Below are 25563 nucleotides of genomic sequence, written 5' to 3'. Positions count from 1 at the left end.
TGAGACTTATGAAACATTTAGGAAAGAAATATAATTAAATGCAGATGGTCATGACTACAGAGATGACAGGCATGGCCCTTTGCCTGATTACTTTAGCATCAAGCAAAGCACTAAAAAGTTGATATTGGGTGAGAAGATAACTTGTAAAGTGCTTTTTACTTTCATTTCTTCTGTGGGGGATACTCAGATTGTTCAAACTGGTAACACTGACTCAAGTTACCATCATTCTATTGAATCACAATAAGTATAGAGAATGTAAGAATTATTACTCAGGTCTGAAAGCCCTGACTTGATTATAAACTTAAATAATTTCCATTTTTATTCTCTCCATGTATTTAACTTAAAAAAAAGCGTGTGTGTGTGTGTGTGTGTGTGCGCACCTACATGTATATATAACCATATATATAAGATTGCCTTTCATGTTTGTGTTATAAGTAAAGATCATGGAATTATGGGAATACACATTAAATTTTTAACAAGTAGGGAAGCTAATAACTGTATGCCTGAAGAGCGTTATGTGAGTTCTGATAGCTAAATGTGTATTTTGAAGTAGAAGGTAACGCAAATTGGGCAAATGAATAGAGTGTTTTTCCTCTAAGAGATCAGAGGAGTATTTCCTGTTTTATTTCCTTTTGTGCTTCTCACACGTATGTGAAGAGAACTTGGCCAAGGACAAATGTGTCAGGTCAGAAGGCAATGGAATCTCCATTTGCTTTTCTAGCCATTAATTGTTTACATAGTGCTCATGAGTACAGAGATATAATAAGGAGGTCTTATGTTTCTTTAATAGGAAAACAATAAAAAGCATAGTAGCTTAAATAGGAAATCACAGAAATCAATGTTATTATGTTTAATCCAAAACGATGTATTATTTATCAAAGACATATAAAGTCTTTTAAAAGCATTCTCAGTTCAGATAAAGTTTCTAGAAAAACAAAGAGAGCCAGTATCTATATATTTTTCCCCTTAACTAGTTCTCCAGACAAATTTTTCCTTTCCCAATAAAAAAATTCAACTTTCTGACTCCTTCTTTATAGAATTATGCCTAGATTCCCTTTGATAAAATTTCAGCACTCTATTGAAATGGCAAAGAAGTTACATAAAGGATATAATTATACAATTTGGGGGTTAAAAGGGGAAATTTACCCCCAGAAAAGTACATGTTAAGGAATTTGTAAGTAGTAAGCATTGTGAATGCACAGACATACTAAGGTACCAACCAAGTATGGAGAATTTCTCACTTCACAATTAGAATCAAGAGGCCAAAAACAGGGGTCCAAAGCCAATTATTTTAGTGGAGATTTCCTAATTATCGTGGACATGATCTAAAGGATGAAAAAGATTTGGGAGGTACTCTTGTCTTTAAATGGTTGGAATGACATTTTAGTTTGGATCAAAGTAATACTCTTTTACTAAATGCCTAGTACTATGAAAAGATCTTAGCAAGTAAGGCCTGAAAGACAGCAAACAAAATACCTACCAGAGAGTTAGGTTTATCTTCCCTCATCACGTTAGTAAGATCTTTTACCTACCATCTTGTGCTGAATTAATGACTGCTGTGAGGCTGTAAGGTCCATCTCCTTTGTTGTTGAAGGCCTTAACTTTGACTTGAAATGCAGTGGAAGGGCGCATGGTCTCATCTTTATGGACATAGCGGCCAGTATCTGGATTAGTTACTGTAACTTTTTTCCATTCTTCCCCATCAAAAGGCTTAAATGCCACTATGTAACCAAAATTGTTGCCGTAGTGGTATTCTCTTGACAAAGGCTAAATAGAAATTGATATATTAAATAGGTTTAAGCAATATAATTAATAGGGAGGAAATCCAACGCAAATAATAACAACAATACACATGGAAGCATGTTCTTTGTAAAAAATTACTTAAAAAAACATGTTCATAAGTTAGTGCTGCCTGAAAATGCCATGGCAAAAACATGTCCAAACAAGTAATGACTTTACTTACTAAGTATTCTCTTCCTGGAATATCTCAGGGGGGCTCTCACTCTGGACCTTTTTACATTCAATTCTTTCTGCCTAGAGTGCTCTCCCATACATCAGAAGCCTCCCTCCTTCACTTTCTTGAGGTAAAAATCACCTACTTGTGGTCTTTCTTGGCCACAAGATCTGCCATTTCAAGACTATTTCCATAACACCCCATACACCTCACCTCCCTGCTTTATTTTCTTTTCTGTAACACTACCATGATCCACACTATATAATTTACTTATCTATCTACTTCATTATCTTTCTCAACTACTAGAATATAAGTTTCATGAGGGCAGAGTTTCTGTGAGTTTCATTTACTTTCGTGCCTAGAACCTAAAACAAAGAGAGTTGTATATGACTCTAGAATATCTGTCCTGTAATCAAACAGTAGACACTGGTCAGAGGAGGAAAGAGAGAAAAGGAAGGAAGAGATGATATTGCCTTCATTTGTAGGAGGCTGGCTGTGGGCCCCTGTCTGACACAGTATTGAAGAATGTGCTCTGTTTGGCATATTTCCTGAGTTTCTTATCATTACACACGTCATCTGCCCAATAAGGAAGTTCATGTCAGCCTTAACAAGTCATTATTTATAAATAATGACAAAGCTAGTTCTAGTAAATACTCATCACTTAGTCGTTTTCAGTCAAAAAGAGAAATATGCAAATTGTGTCTTCAATTTTTCACCAGAAAAATCAAAGTTATCTTGAGGAAAAACCATGAAGTAAGTATACCACAGTTTCTTGAATATACTTATGTTAAACAGGATGGTATAGAAATGTACATCCTGAAGCATAATCCCCAGGATGCATATATTGTGATTTTTTAAATTATTAGATGATATAACCTAGTGTTTCACAGTAGTTTGAACATTTTTCTTATTGATAGTTATCTACCTAGTTTTTGCAATATAGAGTATACCAGAGTCAGCTAGAGAATTTTCAAATCCCAATGAAACTGGAGGAAAAAAAAAATCCAGAAAAAAAAAAAAAAAAAAAACTCCTTGGGGGGAAAAAATTAATAAGTCTCAGGCCATAGAGACTTGATTTAAAAATTTTAGAATAGGATTTCTAATTATGAATTTTTGACAAGCCTGCATCTTATCCTGAAACAGATACCATCCAATTTTTTTTTTAAAACCAATTCATATATATGCATAGGGGCACTTGTACCCCAATGTTTATAGCAGCACTCTCAACAATAGCCAAATTATGGAAAGAGCCTAAATGTCCATCAACTGATGAATGGGTAAAGAAATTGTGGTTTATATACACAATGGAGTACTACGTGGCAATGAGAAAGAATGAAATATGGCCCTTTGTAGCAACATGGATGGAACTGGAGAGTGTGATGCTAAGTGAAATAAGCCATACAGAGAAAGACAGATACCATATGGTTTCACTCTTATGTGGATCCTGAGAAACTTAACCGAAACCCATGGGGGAGGGGAAGGAAATAAAAAAAGAGGTTAGAGTGAAAGAGAGCCAAAGCATAAGAGACTCTTAAAAACTGAGAACAAACTGAGCATTGATGGGGGATGGGAGGGGGGGGTGGGTGGGTGATGGGTACTGAGGAGGGCACCTTTTGGGATGAGTACTGGGTGTTGTATGGAAACCAATTTGACAATAAACTTCATATATTGGGAAAAAAATAAAAAAAATTCATATATAAAAGAATAGAATATTCTAATTTCCTTAATATCCACACTTATGTATGTTACATTGACTAAAACCTACAAATTAAATAACTTGATATTCAGCATTCAGTATTTCTAAATCTTACTTAAGAATGTAACCTAAATGCCAAGAATAAAATATGACACAACACTGAATGAAGTCAATTTTTGCTAAATATCCACTTACTTAAATTGATTTGATTTCTGCAAAAATTAAAACCTGATTTTATTTTTTTGCACTCCTAAAAATCCCTTGGAGCTAGGTTGTGCTTTTTGACTATCTGCAATGATTGAATACTAAAGATATTTAATGGGTACACATGGACCTATATAAACATATTACCTAGATAAACAGATGTCTAATGCAGACAAGTTTATACTACTGCAGCCCTCTCCTCCACCAATATCTGTCTCACTTCAAAAATCCAGATGAGAGGCATTGTTTCTCAGACATTATGGTTTCTGAGATAGACTTCCCTTAGGGTCATAAAAGATTCACAAAACGTTTTGGATGCCTCAATAACAAGTCCCTTGGGTGACTCCTGAGACAACATATTGTAATACATTACACTAGTGGTCAAAATAAGTCTCAAGTAAGAAAGCAAACTTCACTTTGAAAACAGGTGCTGATACAAAAGTTTTTAAATCTTTGGGGTTTTGAATGCCCAGAGAAGTGTTATAAATTAAAATTGGGTTACCACACCACAGTGAGCTCAAAATCTATCTAGAATCAGATAGCAGGATGTTTGTTTAATCTTTTAGGCCAGTGGATCAATTTTTGCACAGGAACTATACACTCAGCCATAGGTAAAATCTGACCTGCATTTGAGGAAAAAAAATAATTTTAGTAATTTATTCTTGCTTGTGCTTTGAGCATTGATTTTTTTCTTCTTCCTTTTTTTTTTTTTTAAGTAAAGTAACATTTTGGATAGGGGATTGTGACATGAACAATTTTCATGAAAAGAAGTCATTGTGAGTTTGTCAGATACTTCAGAAATAGATGTTCAAGTTGGATAAAGCTTGAAGATAAAATTTGTTTTTCAAAAATGCAATTACAAATGTCATGGAAACATGTTGAATTGAAAGTTAATATTGCCATATTCTATGCAAACAACATAATAAAATCTCAAGAAGTCTTGAAGAAAGAAAATTGCATGCAAAATAATATTAAGTTTAAAAATGCTTAAAAAACAGCTTTCTGTTTTTATTTTACAAATTTTATGACATCATATGTAGAAGATTAGAAAGACCACCCCAAAATGTCATTGTGAGTTATTTCTGACATGTGTGATCTTGAGTAATTTTTGTTTACATAATACTTCAGCATTGGAGCTGTCATTAATTTAAAAAAATGTTGCTTTCTAGCTTAAAAAATTATTGTTACAAAACAAACAAAAGGAGAATACCCCTGCAGTAGAAATATTACCATAATAGTAGATATGGTCTTTGGACTAGCTGATACTACATTACTGATGTGTAAATAGAAAAGGACAAATATATCAGTTTAGTGTAGTGAACAAGAGCAGTACCAAAGAACATCCAGATTCCTTTTGGGTAAACGTTCCCCAGTTGAATACCCAATTATTCCAGTACCTTTCGTTAACAAGTTTTTCTTTTTATTGAAAAAGAAAATAAAGTTATTTTCTTTGTATCACTTTGGTGCCTTTGTTGTAAGTTAATTGATCATATGAGTGTGAGTCTATTTCTGGGCTCTCTACTCCATTGATATGTATCAGTCCTTATGGGAATATCACATTGTGTTAATTAATGCAGCTTTAGTAAATTTTGAATTCAGGTAGTGAAATCCTGCACCTTTGTTTTTCTGTTTTTATTTTTCAAATTTACTTGATTCTTCTAATCCATGAACATGCTATTTATGTTCATTTACTTCGATTTTCCTTAGTTTCTCTCAGGAATATTTTGTAGTTCTTGGTAGAGAAGTCTTGTATGTTTCTGTTTAATTTATGTCTATGTATTTTATATTTTTCTAGTTGTCATTATAAATGTATTTTTAAAGTTTTGTTAGCAGCAAATCAATAAAATATAAAAGAACATTTGACTTTAGAACATTGATTAGGTATCCTGCAATTCTATTAAATATGCCTATTAATTTTAATAGTTGTTTATAGGTTTCCTAGAATTTTCTGCACATATACACTTCGTGCTCTTTTTTCTTTTCTTCTTCTTCTTCTTCTTCTTCTTCTTCTTCTTCTTCTTCTTCCTTTTCTTTTTTTCTGCCCTATTTCACTGGTTGGGGACTATTATAACATCAAGAGGGGATATATTTGCTCTGTGTCCAAACTTAGAAGGAAAACACTTAGTCTCTCACCACTGAGCCCATTATATTAGCTACAAGATTTCTATAAATACTCTTTACCAGGTGTAGGAAATTCCCATCTATTTCTAGTTTACCTTGAATTTTTAAAAAATAAATGACTTTTTTAAGTTGCCAAGTGCTTTTTATGCATCTATTGAGAAGATCCTATGGTTTCATTCCTTTATTCTGCCAATATGATGAGATTTGTGAAACCAACTTTGCATTGCTGGGATAAACTCTACTCTGTCATAGTGTATCATTCTTTTAGTATTTTCCTGGGTTTAATTTGCCAACATTTTGTTAAGTTTTGCATCTATGTTTATAAAAGGTATTTCTTTGTTATGTTCTTTTAAAAATAAAATTCAAATTTTATTTAAATTAAAATACATTGTGAACAATTTATTTGTTTCACCAAAAATAACGCAATAACTTTTATATTGTTACTCTATAACCCACAAATTCCTATTTTTCTCCAGGTAATTCTTATAAATCAAGAAAGGTGGTAGATACGGTCATGCAAAGGAAACAAATAGATAGCCAGTATCCTTGGCCTCTGATTCTATCTTGACCATGAATAAAAGTGTTCAATGTTCACTCACTAGATTTATACCTTATGAGTTAACTCATAAGGCATAAAGCAACAAATGAATGTTGATAACAACCATATGCAGAACAACAGTGGATTGCTTTCCACTCAAAATTCAATTTTCTCTTTACATTCACTTAATGGAGACAAAATCTACATTGAAATCTCTGGTGAACTCAGTTTCTTCTACTTGTTGATAATTTCTCTAATTGCCAATTCAAATTTTTTTTTATTATATTTAAACAAAAACAAAACAGAACAAAACAAAAACAGTTTACTCTGGGCATTGTCTTTTATTCCATATTATTTCAGGAAACAAAATGGTTTTGAGATTCAGTGTAGGTAAAGCAGCCTATAATAAATGCAACTTATTCATACTTACCACCCATGTTATGGTCAGCTCTCTGTTGCTTCCACCTCCACCTCCTACATCTGAAGGCGCCACATTAGGAGCTGAAACAAACAATAAAAAATGAGGTTATGCAATTTTTTCTGGTACTCCAAGACCATAAATTTTTTCTTCACTAGGAAACACAAGCTGCACACATTACCCACTCAATTATAATGATAATGCCTCACAGTAGCTGCAATCTATTATATATTATATATATATATATATATATATATATAATTATATAAATATAAGTATAAATATAAATATAAATATAAATATAAATATAAATATAAATATGTTTTCCTGCCAAGCTAAAAATTGATTCAGTGCCATAGGAAAGTATGGGTTTTCTTTAGCAGGGAGTAGCAAAGCAAATTTGCTCTCACATACCTTTTTTTTTTTTTTTTCCTGTGTCCTTTCACTTAATATGATTTTGAAAGATTAGATCTATTTTGTTGGGAAAATATTCCACAGCTCTTACTTTTGAAACTTATGACCTTCTTATAATTTACTGTTGTGTTAGTTTTATGCTTCAATCTAGAAATGATATTAAATAGCTCCTGTGCATTAACATTGGATAAAGTTTCTCCCAAACATCTGGTAATATCTGAAATCTAATATTTTTTCTGGTACTCTCACTTCCAGTTCCTAAATACCTTATAGAACCTTGCCCCATCAGGGACTCCGACTCTCCCACACTTCTGTCTTTTTAGATCTTCCTTCAGTTTCACTTGTTCTACTGCATTCTGCCTTACAGTCTCTCCATCTTTAAAAATTATCTGTAATATTGCCTTCTTCTTACCCTCCACACCATTAAACACTTTGTCACAGAACTGCAAAGAAGAACTGATATATGGCTATGTTTTGTACTTCACTCTGTAATAGCTTTTTAATGACCCATAATCTGTTTTCCACTTCTTTATATTACTAAATTCACTCTCTCAAAAAATCACAAATCACAAAATTGCTTCAAATTGCTAAGTCCAATGACCTCTTCTTTATTTTTCTCCATGTTATTCTATCTCCCTATAAATCTTTCAGGGTAGTTGCTGTAGCTCATCAGATTTGTTTACTATTGGATTCTTATCTAACTGGAGTTGCACAGATAAATAAAGCATAGTTTGTCTTGTACTGGAGGCACTTAGAGACCAGCTACATGGATGAAGTCCGTGTTTTTACACGCAACTGTTGTGGCTCAGTCTGAGATATCATTCCCAGATCTGTTAAAATTTTAAAGAACAGATGAAGGGCACCTGTGTGGCTCAGTAGGTTAAGTGTCCAAGTTCAACTCAGGTCATGATCTTGAGGTTCATGGGTTAGAGCTCCAGGTCCAGCTCTGTGCTGACAGCTCAGAGCCTACAGCCTGGTTTGGAGTCTGTCTCTCTCTCTCTCTGCCCCTCCCCCACTCACTCTCTCTCTCTCTCTCTCTCTCTCTCTCTCAAAACTGAATAAACATTAAAAAAAAAAAAAAAGAACAGATGAAAGATGAATTATCCCTGGATTCCCCACATCCTTCCCCATAGGAAATAGTCATACCTTCCTCAGAGTGCTCAAAGTAACATGTTCATTTACTAAGCTGCATATACCAACAAATAATTGTGACTCAAAGAAAAATACTTCACAACTTCTCCTATGTTAGCCATGCAAATTCTTTGTTGAGATATGTACGTTAATTGCACAGAAACAAAATGTATGGTTTTATGTCTATAAACCATGTGATGATTTCCATTTCTGATTAGGAATGAATATGAATTTGAGAGATTTTATTTTACTATTCAACTGTCACCACATAAGTGTTAGAAATAAAAATTGAGTGCACAGAGGTGTTAAAAGATAATTGTAGTGCTTTAGATAAAATACGTATTGAACCCTGGATATTAAAATAACTCTTGGAAACCTTTTAAACCACATAACTCATATTCTGAAGTTAAAATTCTACATGCTACAAGAAACAAGAAACAAAGAACATGCTGTCTTACAATCCATGAATAGATCAAATTTTGTGTGTTTAACTCTAAGTACAAATATTGTGGTCACAGGCAAATAATTTCAAAAATAACTCTTAGAATAATTTATTACACTGTAATTTGTTGAATCAAACATTGCCTTCATCAGATCAAGTATTATTTGCCAAAGCACTTCACTGTAATCCTTTTCATTATAATCAAAATTAACCTCTTTATTTAGAGCTAAAAATGAAATATGTGTATTATGTTAGATTGAATTTTTCTCCATTTCATAATGTTTATTTCAAACTCCTTTAACATGCTTCAATAAATCAAGATTGACTTGCCCTTCAAAGATCACCCACTCAGCTTATGATGCGAAAATAAAAGGCAGGAATAAAGGTAACTGTACCTTCTAATAGAGTGTTTTATATCTTAGGTGAATTATTGACAATGTCCTCCATTTAGCTTTGAATGTGCAGCTGTAGCTTTAGCAACTAAGGGGCATTTTTTTTCACAGGTGGGATTGACATATACCCTACATACCTGACAAGAATCTGAGTACCTTGGGGCGCCTGCGTGGCTCAGTCGGTTAAGTGTCTAACTCTTGATTTCAGCTCAGGTCATGATCTCACGGTTCATGGGTTCAAGCCCCACATTGAGTTCTGCACTGACAGTGTGGAGCCTGCTTGAATTTCTCTCTTCCTCTCTCTTTGCCCCTGCCCCTCCCCTGCTTGCACTCTCTCTTTCTCTCAAAATAAATAAACTTAAAAAAAATCTGAGCACCTAGCTACTGTATATTTGCATTCAGCTTTGTAAGAACAGAAGACCTGGGCAAATCATGATTCCTTTTAGGGAAGTAAATAACTCTCACACAAGGCAGTTTATTCAGCGTTAGGCTCCAAAGCAATTTAACAGTGAACAAACTAAACTTTCTTTTAACAATAAATCATTTAAAAGATTTTAATGAAATATTTAGGAAAAAATAGAAAATTATTGAATTAATCACGAATAAACAATATTTATCATTTTACTGTGAAATGTTAAAAATAGCTTTTAAATTTGTTCTTCTGCCTTGAGTTCAGTCTAACAGTGATTTCCTAATGATGTTTGTAAGAGTGCTTCTGTATTTCAGTCACAGAACTCAAAATTATTTAAAAAGAAACTCAAGCCAATGTCATAATTATTCGTTCAGTTTAGAAAAAAACTGATGCTGCCAATTTTACTTTTAGATTTGAAAGCTTAGGTAATTTCCTTAGAAGTACCAATTTGAGCTTTAGTGTTTTTTTTGCTTTTGTTTTTTCTTTCTTTTCTTTTTTAACAGTGTACACACTGACTTATGACAAACCCTAAATTGTAACAACCATGAAGTATATGAAGACAGGCCCTTGATTCAAAATAAATTGTTGACTACTTAGTCCTTGTTAATTATTGCTTAATTTGTATAGCCATTTTTACAGAAATAAAGTTACCATGAATGTAACTTTGAAATTTAATTTGCATCAAAATCTCATTGTGATTTAAAACAAAATTTTTAGGAAGAGATTCAAATGGTTATAACTGTAATGCTCTAGAATCTAGAAAAACCAAGGGATTAAAAGTACAATTAAAGTCTTGCATCTGCTTTTATTCTACTTTTAAATATACATTCTTTGTGATTAGCCATTAACAAAACCAAATGAACTGCATAATATTTGGATATTCAGATGAGAGTAGCTATTTGTAACTCTTAATGATCTGTTCTGCTGGTGGAACAGATTGCTAATATTGCTAATGCATCTGCCATGTTAAACTGATGCTCTTCCCGTAACAGGTAAAAACAATACAGGGTCTGAGATAATTCACAATAATATTAATGTCGTAGGGTCTTCTAGAGCTGAAATTGGAGGTTTGTTTATGAATCTAGGCTTTGATCTCAAACAGGAAAAATTTAAATGGGTGGAACGGAGTAAATTTGTTAACTGCTCAAAAGCATGATAATCTAAAAATAAGTCATCTGAAGAAATGCTGGATGGGCAGAAAAGAATGCTACAAACTGAAATGATCATAAGGTACAGTGAAGTTATTATGAAGAACTCAAACCAACTATGCACTATTCATTTAGGTAAAAGGATGAAATCTAGTTTCTCTCAGGATATTAAAAACAAAAGTATTTCATGCATGTGTGAACTTTGTTTTCAAATAGAATAAAATATATTTGGTAATGGGTTCTTTTCAATCATAATGTGCAATTATCACTATGGCTTTATCACTGCTTCTCTTTTCATCCTTCTCTATTAACTGCCAATTTCTAGAACGACCATCTTACCCTTCTTTCTCCTCCTTTTCCACAAATAATTTTGTAGCGCTAAAGATAGCAACATAAATAGAATCTGATTCCAGTACTGAAGATGCACTTTCTTTAATTTAACAAGTGAGTATGTACGACTAATTTTAATTTAATGTGTTAAGTATCCCCAACTTGTGAAAGTCTGTCGAATGAATGAAGCAGCTCAGCTTCATAAAAGACTCATCTAGAACTCAGAAGTGATTTTTACATACTGCACTGAACTGGATACTCAGATCAGCCCTTTGAAGTAAGCATACAGAGAAGTAACAATTTCCCATTTTACAGGAAAGGCAAATGAATCCCAATGGAAGTTACTTAACTAGCCATGTCACAGTGCTTACATGGAGAGTAGCTTTAATGCAGGCCTCCTCATTGCTTAAAAATCTATACTTTTTGCTACTTTAAAAAAATATTTCTCTCTCTTATTACCAATGATAGCAAATAAATTTATCAGTAACTTGCTAGCTACAAAACATGCTCTTAGCACCATTTCTCTCCTTTATCAAACATAACTAAAATGATTAAAAATAAAACTAAATAAAAAGAGAATGGCTTCATTAGACACAGAATTAATGTTCTATATAAAGGATGAAAGTGCTGATTCTTGTATTTTTTTTCTCTTTTCCTTCTTAGGTTGATCTGGCATAAATAAATGCCAAAGCTGTCAAAACAAACCCAAATGCGCCATTTTAGGATATCAACTCACCAACTGCACCTGCAGATCCATTAGCTATGAGGGTATGTCTTAATGACACATTACTTTGAAGGATGCTTTTGTTATCTCTTTCTTACAGTCAAAATTAAATGGGCTACAATGAATTACAAACACATCTTCTAATTCTTCATTTGGGACCATCCATTTTATAATGCACTTGTCTGAATCCAAAGAATATACCCAACCATGCACTGTGATCTTAACATTAAGTAATTGGACAGATAAGGGCATGTGCTGCATTAGATAATGTTGTGTCTTTCAATCAGCATAATGAGGTACAGGGGCAACCTTTCCATCAAATGGGAACCAGCCTTTATCCCACATAACATATGCTGGCATCTCTTAGGGAGTTGTTATAATGGTACATGGCAAGACAAACATCCCCTTGTTTTAAAAAGTATTTTTATTTTTTTGTTAGAATGAAGAATGTGAATGCCCAATTTTATGCATATTAAATTTTTTAAAATGAAGAAGAAAAGAAAAACAATATTTAAAGATAAATTCTATTTAGTTTTATTATATTAAACGTATATTCTTGTATTTATATTAAATATAAATATATATATATATATATATATATATATATATATATATATATTCCTCTAAGATGATTAGAAATTACATGAAGCTATGTGATTCTCTGTATGCTTATAAAAAATGGAAATACATTGTCAAATGAGGTGATCAATTACAGAGTAGACAATATTTTCTTATAAGCATATTATACTGTAAAATGAGAATAATAGCATAATAAATGAATATTAGGCAGCAAATATTATGCACTAGATAGTACTAACTTCTTTCATTATATGTTTTTAAATCATAAATCATAAAATCATAAAATCTCAAAAAATAAATAATTTCCATTTTGAGATGAGAAAACTGAGAGAGGTTACATAACCTAAGGTTTGAAACAATGGCACCAAGTTTCTACTGAAGGATCGGTGTCTTGGAGCTTCAATACTACACACTGCTTTCAGAAGAGTAGGAAGACAGTGAGGTTGAAAGGTCTTTAGAGTTTCATATAAACTGAGTATACCAAAATGATCCTGAGCTTCTAAATATGATATTAAATATAAATCACCAATTCAGATTCAAAAGTCAGACTGAGTCTTTCTCTGAGACACTTTTTGTTCGCATTCCTAAAAACATAATCATTTCTACTTTGAGATGACAAAAAAGATCTTATAATAATTCCTTCCAGATGATCAACCCATGTATACCAAAGCAATCACCTTCTGAAATTAAATAATTAAGATACTGTTTGTAACAGATTTCCTGAGGAGGAGAGGAGAAGGTCTGTATCTATCATCAATGCCAGAGAAAGCTCCTTCCTCCTCTAATGAACAATTTAGTATTTCAAAACATGTGTTCAGATTAAGTCTTAGTTCATACAATGTTAGTCAAGAGATCATGGAAAGTTAGCCAAGATCAAGAGATTTTTTTTAAAGGACTATATTTAAATATAAGAATGTCATAATTTTTAATTTTTATTTATTTTTATTTTTTTAATGTTTATTCATTTTTGAGAGACAGAGAATGAGTGGGGGAGGGGCAGAGAGAGACAGAGGGAGACACAGAATCTGTGTCAGGCTGTGTCACAGAATCTGGAGCAGGCTCCAGGCTCTGAGCTGTCAGCACAGAGCCTGGCACAGGGCTTGAACCCACGAACCATGAGATCATGAGCTGAGCCAAAGTCCACTTAACTGACTAAGCCAACCAGATGCCCCAAGAATGTTATAATTTTTTAACTGAAAAAAGTTTACTTAGGCATAAACTTAATCATTTTATTTTATTTTTACAATTTTATTTTGAAAATGAATACTTGTTAAATCAAATCAAGTACAAGATCTCTCAGCATGAAATTATGTGTTTTAAAACCACTGGTCAGATCATGCCCATGTTCCTTTTTATTTTTGTCTTTCAAGAAAGTCCATCATACAGAAGTTTATATTAAAAACACAAGTGGCTCTAGGGACTAATAATAAAAACCAAACACAAGGATCCTGGCTATATGGTATCTGTAATCTATAAAGCTTCAACTTATATTACCTCTCTATCCTAATGAGATGCTTGCCAGGTAAAGCAAAAGAAACAGTTGTGTTCATTTTGCAGGTGAATATACCAAAACAAACAAACAAAAAATTAGCATTTTATCATATCTAGCTTTATAGTTAAGGATGAAATCTAAACTACTCCTAGAACACTAATAAAGTTTTACATAAATACATATTTGGGTTTTTTTTCATGTTTATTTACTTACTTTGAGAGAGAGACAGAGAGCGTGCTGTGTGTGAGTGGGAGAAGGACAGAGAGACAGGGAGAAAGAGAATCCCAAGCAGGCTCCACGCGGTCAGTGCAGAGCTCTACAAGGGACTCGATCTCACAAATCGTGATATCATGACCTGAGCTGAAATCAAGAGTCAGATGCTTAACCAACTGAGCTACACAGGCTCCCTGTGTACACACTTTTAGAGTCCTGCTTGAGAAAATGCCCTTAAGAGAGAAAGCTCAATGTATGAGAAGAGGTGTCAAACAGATCTTGGATTTGAACTGAGTCTTGCAAGTAATTATATGAATTTCACATTATTTACTGTCTCTGAGTCTGTTACCCATTAATGAACACTGGATAGTAATACCTACCTTAAAATATTATCAAAAGAATTAACTGAAATATGTGTGAAGATACTCAGTGAAGATCAGTATTTCAATGTTTATTATCTTCCTTAATTACAGAATCATTATTTTTATCTGGTAAATAATGTAGTAAACTACATGAAACTTTCAGAGATTACTGATGGCAGTCCTGTGAATAACTGGCTTTAAAAACTAAGACATGAGAGTTCATAATTCTATTTAGAAGTTAGGCCAAGAAATTGAGCTAGCCAGCAATGTGGATTAGTGGTATTAAGATACCACACAGATTTTAACAGCAGTCTATCGTCCTTTTAAAATCTTTTCTCTCGCAGGCACCTGGGTGGCTCAGTGGGTTAAGCGTCTGACTGCAGCTCAGGTCATGATCTCACAGTTCAAGGGTTCAAGCTGCACATTGGGCTATGTGCTGGCAGTGCAGAGCCTGCTTGGGATTCTCTTTCCTTCTCTCTCTCTCTCTCTGCCCCTCCCCCACTTGCACTCTCTCAGAGTGAATAAACTTAAAATAAATAAATAAAATCTCTTCTCCCAAATAAAGCACTGAACTTTGGCAAGGCATAGTAAAAATAAACTCAGAGAGCCTACAAAACATTTTCTTTTCTTTTTTTTTAAATATGAGATTTACTTTCAAATTGGTTTGCATACAACACCCAGCGCTCATTCCAACAATGCCCTCCCCAATGCCCATCAGCCACTTTCCCCTCCCTCCTACCCCCCCATCAACCCTCAGTTTATTCTCAGTTTTTAACAGTCTCTTATGGTTTGGCTTCCTCCCTCTCTAACTTTAACATTTTCATTTCCATACACAAGGAATAATAAAAAAAGAGCTATTATTATAATCAGAACAATATTTTTGCCTGGTAATTCAGGGAAAAGGAAAATAGAGCTGAGTACTTCTGCACCAAAGGCTATTTAAATGGAGTTGGTATTTCACCTAAAAATGTGAACCTGAATTGGAACAACATCCATGGTTGAGCTAGGGTCAAAGAGCATATTTAGAGTGACACCTAATATTAAAAGAACACATTCTAGCTATTTCTCAGAGAAACTATGACTCTCTTCATGGTTTAGATCTGAGAAGTTCTCATTCCATGGTCTCCACTCCCTGCTTATCCTACCCTCCCCCCCACCCCCGACCATGCCACACGGCCACACAGTTTTAAATGTTTTTGAGTGACATGCAGAATTGTGAACCTTCTAAATCTTAAAACTCGTTACTTAAGAGCCTCCCTGGTTAAGATTCAAAATTTACATGAAAGTTTACATTCTATTTTTTAATGTTTATTTATTTACTTATTTTGAGAGAGAGAGCACAAGTTGGGGAGGTGCAGAGAGAGAAGGATAGAGAGAACTGAGGATGATTAATTGGCTTTCACTCTAGTGTCTACATAGAAGGTAGAAGCATTTACTGAGGGAGAAGTGAGATTAAGTGCAGGTGAGGACTTAGTTCCATTTTCAAATGGGTTCTCCATTTATTTATGCAGAACTGGATTTCCATCTAGTATACTTTTCCTAAGTAAAAAAGTTTTTTAATATTTCTAATGCAGGTTGCTGGAGTCAAAGACCTTCAGCCTTTGTTTTGCTTTGTTTATAATGTGTATTTATTTTTGAGACAGAGAGAGAGAGAGAGAGAGCGAGCAACCAGGGGCGGGGGGAGCAGAGAGAGAGGGAGACACAGAATCAGAAGCAGGCTCCACGCTCCGAGCTTTCAGTGCAGAGCCCAATGCGGGCTGAACCCACCAGCGGTAAGATCATGACCTGAGCTGAAGTCAGACACTCAACCGACTGAGCCACCCAAGTGCCCCAAAGACCTTCCTTCAGCCTTTGTACATTAGGAAATTTCTTTCATTTCATATTTGTGATAGTTTTTTGAAAATAAGTTCTAAATTATTTTTTGAGGAATTTAATTTTTAATCTTTAATTTTTTTAAGTTTATTTATTTTGAAAGACAGAGAGAGTGGAGGAGGGACAGAGAGAGAGAGGGAGAGAGAGAATCCTAAGCAGGCTCCATGCTATCAGCCGGAGCACCATGCAGGGCTCGAACTCACAAACCATGAGATCACAACCTGAGCTGAAACCAAGAGTCCGATGCTTAACTGACTGAGCCATCCAGGTGCCCCTTTAGTTTTTTTAAATTTTTTTTAAGTTTATTTATTTTGAGAGAGACAGCGTGTATGTGAGAGCATGAGAGTGGGAGAAGGGCAGAGAGAAAGGGAGAGAGAGAATCCCAAGCAGGTTCAGCTCACAGCCCAATGCAGGGCTCGAACCCATGAATCATTAGATCATGAACTAAGTAAGCATAAATCCAGAGTCAGATGCTTAACTGAGTGAGCTACTCAGGCACCCAAGTATGAAAGTTTATATTATAAATACCAATTTCATTTTAGTCATCCCAAGTGGAATACGCAGAGATTTCTATTTACTTCTTTCCTTACATTCCTTATGTAAAAATATTCTTAAACATCATATTACCTTTTTTTTTTGATTTTTGACTGTCTTGTCACAGAATACACACACCTGTGTGAAATACATATACACATTTTTAGATGAATCACTTACCTCAGAGTATTATTTATTTCCAAATACATTCAACTATATATAAAAGTGGCACCATATATATAAACCTTACAAATTTTCAAAAGTTTCTTCAACATACCAGCACCATCTGTTTTAATTCTGTTTGATGGTATACTGGGCTCTCCTATACCCAACGTATTGGTTGCTACCACACGAAATTCATATTCCATCCATGGTATTAAATCCACTGCTCTTGCTGCCTCCATATTCCCTTCAATGATTGGGGGATCTAAACAAAATGAAAATTAAAAAGAATATTAGTTGACCAGCATCATTTTTATAATCCCACATTTTAATTTTACTATTTTGAGTGGCACATATTCCATTGAGTTGAAATAAAAATAAAAACTAGACATGACAAAATATTAAGTTCAAGGGAGTAAGCAGAGAGATCATTAATAAATAATAAACTACAAAAAGTGATATGAATGTGGATCATCTATTTCATAAGCCTAAGATCAGAGGGTTGAAATTCGGCACTCCTATCAAGCTCCCAGGTCATGCATTTACTGCTAATCCATGGACTCTACCTGGAATAGCAAGGAGCTGTATTCTAAAGGTAGAATCTAGAAAGATTTCCTGAGGGAAGAGCACAACTGGGCAGTTAAAAACTTTGTGGACATCCACTGACATTGTACATGGGCAGTGAATGATTTATTATTAGGGTACCTATATGTTTATACCCTTTTTTAGTTGGTTTTGTTGATTTTTACCCAAATCACTTGGGGCAATGATAACAAATGTTATAATAGTTTATTAAAAATTCATGCTCCTAGATAATGAAAAGATTATAAATTATGGATAAAATATGATCCAACATTGCTTATTTCATTGAGATATGATAAAACATACAATCAAGGCAGGACTACACAGTATTTTAAGCTCTCTTAAAATATTTCCACATGTGTTTTTAATAACTAACATATACATACATATGCATATAAATACTTGTACATCACTTGTTTGGAAAATGTGTTGCTTTAGGCTTGTCTATGACTCATTATCTTACTATTTAGGGAATTTTTTATCTGGCAATGCAGACCATGAATCTATAGTTTTTCAAGATGTTGTTCTCATCTCTACAATAAATGCCAAGCATCCCAGTGTCCTGGTTTCTGCTTTTGGACAAGTTCCTATGTGGCTCAGACTATGTGATGCCTCATCCTGCCATAATTGTAACTGTCCTGGATGCTAATTTTTCCATCTCTTCTCTTATTTTGTTATGAACTTGTTCTATACATTTGATGTAATTTTTGACTTTCTGATTGAAAATTTGGCTTTGTCTTCTCCTGTTTTGATTCTGCCTCTTTATTTAATATTTCTTCCACCCTTCCTTCACAGCAAATCAGAATTTGCTTTACTTCATATACCCAAAGACTTCTTTTAGGTAGTTGGAGGAAGGAAGTGTAGTTTTAGTTTGTAAAGTGCTCTTCATAAAGAAAAGAAAAAAATATAGCTGGTTGTTATGACACTGGGTAGCCCGCTTCCCCTCTAGGGACCTTCCAATAATTTTGAGCCTAGTATAAAAGAAAAAAATTTATAGTAGTGGGTTGAACTGTGCCTACCAAAAAGTTCTATCTCTTCCCAAATTACAAGAACCTGTGAATGTAAGTCATCTGGAAAACCAGTCTTTGTGTGTCCTTTGAAGTTTAAGACCAGAATTATGTTAAGGATCCTGGGATAAGATTAGCCTGGATTATCTAAGTGGGCCCTGAAACCAATATTAAGCATCCTTATAAGAGAAACACAGAGGAGAGACATATGTAGAAGAGGAGGCAATGTGACCACAGAGACAGAAGTTGAAGTGATGTGGCCACAAGCCAAGGAACATCTGGAGCCACTGGAACCTAGGAGAGGTAAGGAATACCTGTTCCCTAGAGCCCCTGGAGACAGTACAGCCTTGCAAACACCTTGATTTTGGACTCTGGCCTCCAGCACTGTGAGAGTCTAAATTTCTGTTGTTTTAAGCAACCAGTTTGTTACAACAGCCCTAGGGAACCAATACAGAGTTTTAAAGTCAGAAGCTGATGGGATTATTTATGAGTTTGTGATCTTATGAATTTGGGGCCTAAGTAAAAACATATGGTAGAAGGATCAAGGAGGCAGTCCAATCTTTCCCCTCCCTGTGCTGCAAAATCCCGGCACCATTTAAATGTTTATTTATTTTGAGAGAGAGAAAGAGAAAGAGAGGGAGGGACAGTGAGAGAAGGAGAGAGAAAATCCCAAGCAGACTCTGGATCTCATGACTGTGAGATCATGACCTGAGCCAGTATCAAAAGTTGGATGCTTAATCAACTGAGCTACCCAGATGCCTTTAATCCCAGCACCATTTAAATGCCTGAAGAATGGGAATGTTGAAAGCCCTCCAAAGGGTCTCTCTTGACAAGGGTATGCTATTCTCATGATGGTCAAAGCTAACCAGGCTTTTTCAAGCAGCTGGGCAGCCAACAAGTACAGGCAAGAGTATGTTGGGTCAAAACAAGAAGAACCAGAAGGATGTGCAGTGGAAACTGTAGCTAATAGACTGATTTTGAGCATGTGTGATCATCCAGTATGAAAACACCCCTAAATAAATGGAAGGTCGAGTATATGTTCAAAGAGTAGAAAATCAGACTTGACCACAGAAAATATTTGGAGGAATGGTGAAAGATAAAGAAGGAAAGGTCTAGTGGGGTCATTTTGTGGTAGGCTTTGGATTCCAGGTGAAGCTGTCAGTCCTCTGATTTAATGACCGAGATGAAGAAAGAAGGAATAAGCAAAATGCCTTGGAGTTACTACCATAAGATAAACACCAGTGAGAAACCACTGGCTCAGGGATGCAAACAAGTTTCTCAGAAGGGGAAACAAGAAGTGGGTGGTTGGTAGGAAGATGGACTTCTGGAATGCATCTTCTGAATGGGTAGGAAAGAATTTGGTATCTATAAGTTAAGGATAGTATTCTCTACCAGGATTGCTAAAGGCATGAAAAGTGCTCTTTCTGGAACAAAACCAATTATAATCATTCTTGTTAATATACATTAACATCAGTACTTATGAGAATATAAATATCCCAAACAAACATGTATTGGTATATTTATATAATACCTCCTAAATAAAACCATTTACATAAGCAGTAGGAATAACTTAGCCAAAAAAAAAAAAAGACTAACATTTTCATTTTAGAAAAATGTATCTAGAATTAAAAGTGGCTTCTACCATGCCTGTTTTCCATTCCACAAACTGGGGCAGGACTTTTGAACACCACATCATGAGAAGAGGATTTTAAAGCTTGCGAGAATTTCTCTAACTTTTTCCCAGATCCAATCTTGACACAGGCAGTCCACACTAAAAATATTTCTTTGCCTCCTCTTGTTTGTTCATTTGTGAACATCCACATTTCTTCTACTTCTTCTACATGTTTTGGAATTCTCTGGGCCTAGTATACCTCGTATACTGTTTTGTAAATAATACTACTTAATAAATGTTTGTAAAAAATATAAATAAAATATAAATACAAAAGTTACACTTATTTAGAGCAGACAGTGTTTCAATGCAAGAAGTACAGCCTTGTGTAGAACACTCACGATAGTCTCCTTCATCCCTGAATCATTCAGGCTACTGGTGAAAGACAAGAAGATCATTCCTTTACCCTGCCCCACCACAAAATATCCAACACTCTGTGGCTTTGATGTTTATATTCAGTCTATAAATTATCTTCCCTTGTAAGGCAGTATACTTTGTCTCAGTCCCCTTAAGCCCTCTCCCACTCTCTTTAACTGTGAGCTGATCCTTTCTCCTCTACTGCTACTGTTTGTTTTACCTCTATTATACATTTTTATTTGTTTTATTCTGGCCCTGAATATCCCTATAAATGGATTTTTACCCCATGCAATTCTCCCCCAACTCTTCAGTCCTGGCAGGAACTATTGGATATATTTTATTTTTCCAAAACCACCCACATAGACAGGAGCAGAGTTCAGCTTTGCTTTGGAAGCAGATTCATACCCGGGCCGAATGCAGAACAGTCAGAAGCAGAGGACATTGTGTCCCCTCTCTTCAGCCAAGTTTCTTGCCACCTGTTTGTTATTCCTAGAGTCAGAAAGAGAGGAGAGCACTTTGCACAATTGACGCAAGTGCTAGGAATCAGGACTGGGGTCTCAAGATCCTGAGTTTTAAGTGGGTCAGTTCTGGGTCAGGCCATTGTTTAACAGATAATTTCAGTATAGAAAATCAGATCTTAACTGTATCATGACTGTCAGAGGCTTCTCCCTATAAAAACTACATTGAGTATTAACCTGATAGCTGTTTAAATCTTGGTTTTACTCCTGAGTGTAACTCTCAATCAAAGGGATACAGAGCAGGAGACATGCTCCTTACGTTAACACTCAGGTCAAAAGACCCTCTTGAGAAGGTCTTACTTTAACAACCAACCATACACAATAATCCATAGATTCATTTGCAAATGCCTTGAGTCCCTGAGGCTCAGAATAAAAAGATTGTGACTAATCTTTGGAGGAAAAGAGAAGCAAGCCTCATGGGTATCCTAAGGCCAATAATTCACAGTGTTTTTGTTGCCTGGAAACCATGCTTATGGCACTCTGCCATCAGGCCACATGCACTAACTGGAAAGCTTCAGAAATAGCCGGAATGACCTCTGGACTAAAAAATATATTGTTTCAAGAATAACTCTAGGCAATGTAATCCCACCTGTTCTAGATTCTTTGAAGTTGCCTAGTGAATCCTGGTGTTTCCTTAGAATTTAAATACATTCAGAACCTTTAGGTTCTTCCCTCTCAATCCAAAATTCAAGCATTTGAAACTATCCAGAAGCCACTCAGAGGTTCTAAGTGATAAAGCAGGTCTGCGTTTGAGAATGGAAAAGGGCATTTATAGGCTTCTCATTGGTTCTGTGTTATATTAGAGCCTTCAGACCCACCCACAAGGTCTTCTGGCAGAACTTTGAAAGGAGCCATAGATTTGGCAAAGTTCTCTGCAGTGAAAGAGAAGCAAATTGTGCTCTGGCATCCCAAAAGATGTGATTCATTGATTTTTCTCCAAGGAAATTTTGAATGTAACCTCATAAAACCCCAGAAATTCATATTTGAAATAAGAACAACAAAAAGTGAGGCTACAGAAAGGCAAAAGAGAAATAGTAAATTCTACAAAGTATCCTACAAGAAGCCTAGTGGTTTTTCTTTTTTTCTTTTTTTTTTTTTTTTTGCATTTTTTAAAACCTAACAATGTGGCAAAGAATTAAAAAAAAACACTAAAAACTAAGTAAAGATGTGGTAGAAGAGATACTCATATGTTGGTGGTGGTAATAGAAATTGTTTCTTCTTTTCTACTGGATAATTTTTTAGTTCAGCTCATGGGTTTAGGCATGTTTACACTAAATAATTTAGTTTACAAATATCTATTCTAAGGAAATAATCTAACATTAAAGAAACATTTATGTATTAAGACGATATTACAGATTTGCACCAATAAATTCGAGGCTTCCACATGATGGAATTTTAAACACAAAGACATTTTTCTTCCTCATTTTAGAGAATATATCCCACGTTTGTTCTCTTAATTGATCCTCATAGCATGGTTTCTAGGTCTCTTTATGTTCAGTCCCCTTCCATACATATGTCCTATCACCAACAATATTCTATAAAATTTCCTCTCCAAGTAGCAGTATAGAATCAAACACAACATTCTAAATCTTATCTATGCATCGTGTAGAACCCTGAGAAAATGGCATCAAATTTCTGCTGTCCATCCCAGAAAAGTCCAAGAGAAATAATATTTACAATAGATTGTTTCAAAGACATACAGTCTATTCTTCCATATCATTATTCTAAATGTAATCCTTGGACTGCTGAAACTTGGTATCTTTGAAAAATATTTACTGAATACCTTAAATAATTACCTTCATAAAACAGAGTTTAGTCTTATACTTTCCATTTTTAGTGGGCACCACTATAAATAAAAACTACATGGTTGCATTTACTGCAAAAAGTATTTTTCATTTCTACTTAGGACACTGTCACAAGAGAATTTTACTTACATAACTAATAAAAAGAACAGGTAATACAATCTACAAAATAATCATTTTTCAGAGCCTATCAGAGAGCTGAATTTGTGAAATTTGTGAAGAAGAATAGGTACAGGAACAGGGAGAGGAGAGCATAGTCATTAATGTTCAGAAAAACAAAACTTTTCACAGATATTTAAAGACAACAGGTAGGCTGGCATGGCTGTTTCGAATCCCAGAAGCCCCCAAATCAAGGAGCATCTATACCCATCAGCCAATTCTTTTTTTGTGGGCCTTCACCAAGTGTACTACAAACAGCTGGGGGCAGGACAAGAGAGCCAAAAGAAACCTCCCTCTGAGGCACGGACATCTCAGATCTGTTCAAGTCTAAGAGCAAAGCAGGAAAATGGAGACCACCATATGCACTCCAGGCCTTACCCTGAATAAGTATGTGGTTGTGTGTGGCTGTGTGAGTGGCAAGAGAGCAAAGACAGATCTGCCTCCCCAGAGAGGGACAAGTGTTTTGGGTCTGCTGAAGTCTGAGTGAACCTCTAACTGAGAACCACTCCCCCACCCACCCCCAGGAACTCGGGGCTTCAGACTAATGATTAGACAACAGCTGCCTGGGGCAGAAGAAGGGAAGCTAATAGAACCCTCCCTGAGAGCCAGGCTAGAAGAACAAACAAAGTCTGATGGGAAGGCTGGAAAGCATTCACATGTGAGAGAGGTTTTGATCCTCCACTCAAATTTACTTGACCCTGTACTGAACTGAATCTAACGGCAAAAGTCAGATCACCTCAGTTACAGATTGTAGTGACAAAATGACAGTTTTGGAAAAATGACATGCATTTTCCAGGATATAAGTAGTATTCACTTTATGCTCCACTGTTCTTTTTTACACAATGTATGGATATTTAAAAAGTTATCAGGACATGAGAAAACAAAGAAATGTGATTCATTTTCAAGAAAGGAAAAAAAGAAACAATCAACAGAGCCAGACTTAAAGATGGCCAGATGTTAAATGATCAGACAAGGACTATAGAAAAATTACTAGAAATACGTAAAAGTAACAAGTGGGAAAAAGTGCACCACTTGCAAAACAAAAAGGACATTTCTATGGAATACTATGTAAACAATATGAAAAGGAACCAAATCCTGGAAACAAAAAATCCTGGAGATAAATAGAAATAAGAAATCAAAATAATTTTTATAGGATTTTCAGCAAACTGAATGTAGCATGGAAAAGAATCTATGAGGGTGAAGACAATTCATTAGACACTATCCAATCAGAAGCAAACACATACATCCATGATCTATGGAACACATCAAACAACCTAACATACATTGCAACACAGACCAAGAAGAGAGAGAGAGCATGACGCAGAAGAAATATCTGAAGAGATAATGGCTGAGAATTTTCTAAGTTGAAGGAAGATATCAACTCAAAGATCAAGCTTGCCAGTAAACCCCCACCAGGATAAACATATTTTCATCAAGCTGAAAAGCAAAAAGGAAAAAAATCTTGAAAGCAGCTAGACATGATGGACACATTAAATATAGGAATATAAGGTAAAAACAATAAATAGTTCACTTCTTATCAGAAACAACAAAAGCAAAAAGATAAAGAAATAATATTTTCAAAATGTTCAAGGGATGCCTGGATAGCTCTGTCAGTTAAGCCTCTAACTCTGGATTTTGGCTCAGGTCATGATCTCATGGTTCAGTTCACGAGATTGAGCCCAGCATTAGGCTCCGTGCTGACAGCTCAGAGCCTGCTTGGGATTCTCTCTCTCCCTCTCTCTCTGCCCCTCCCCTGCTCACTCTCGCGCTCTCTCTCTCTCTCAAAATAAATAAACTAAAAAATAAAAGAAATAACAAATAAAGGGGTGCCTGGGTGGTTCAGTTGGTTAAGCATCCAACTTCGGCTCAGGTCATCACTACGGTTTGCGAGCTTGTGAGCTCGTGCCCTGTGTCGGGCTCTGTGGTGACAGCTCAGAGCCTGAAGCCTGCTTCAGATTCTGTGTCTCCCTCTCTCTCTTATCCCTCCCCTATTCACGTTGTCTCTCTGTTTTTCCAAAATAAATAAACATTAAAAAAAAGAAATAAAAAATAAAATGCTCAAAAAACAACTTAGAATTTATATTAAAAAAATTATCACAAATATGATATGAAAGAAATTTCCAAAGGCTAAAGGTCATTGACTCCAGCAACCTGCACAATCAGAAATATTAAAAAAGGTCTTCACTTAGGAAAATTATACTAGATGGAAATTCAGTTCTACATAAATAAATGGAGAACACTTTCCAAAATGGAACTAAGTCCTCACCTGCACTTAATCTCTCTTCTCTCTCAGTGAATGTTTCTACCTTCCGTGCAGATGCTAGAGCCAAA

The 25563-nt window shown here is 35.0% G+C and overlaps 1 protein-coding gene across 4 annotated transcripts in view; it reads right to left on the bottom strand.

Moving 5' to 3' along the window:
* The window catches only part of CNTN1 (contactin 1), a 362253-nt gene that overhangs the window by 56865 nt on the left and 279825 nt on the right, over window positions 1-25563 (bottom strand). For all 4 annotated transcript variants that reach the window (XM_060657917.3, XM_060657918.3, XM_060657916.3 and 1 more), the window contains 3 exons: window positions 17254-17403; window positions 6944-7014; window positions 1533-1767 (listed from right to left, as the gene is read on the bottom strand). In XM_060657917.3, the coding sequence (XP_060513900.1) occupies window positions 1533-1767; window positions 6944-7014; window positions 17254-17403 (456 nt within the window). The remainder of the gene's footprint in view (window positions 1-1532; window positions 1768-6943; window positions 7015-17253; window positions 17404-25563) is intronic.

Source organism: Panthera onca, chromosome B4, assembly GCF_046562875.1.
Source record: "Panthera onca isolate mPanOnc1 chromosome B4, mPanOnc1 haplotype 2, whole genome shotgun sequence".
In the NCBI taxonomy this organism is placed as follows: Eukaryota; Metazoa; Chordata; class Mammalia; order Carnivora; family Felidae; genus Panthera; species Panthera onca.
Note: the sequence above shows the minus strand (reverse complement) of the source record. Positions and strands in the feature narration are given on the sequence as shown.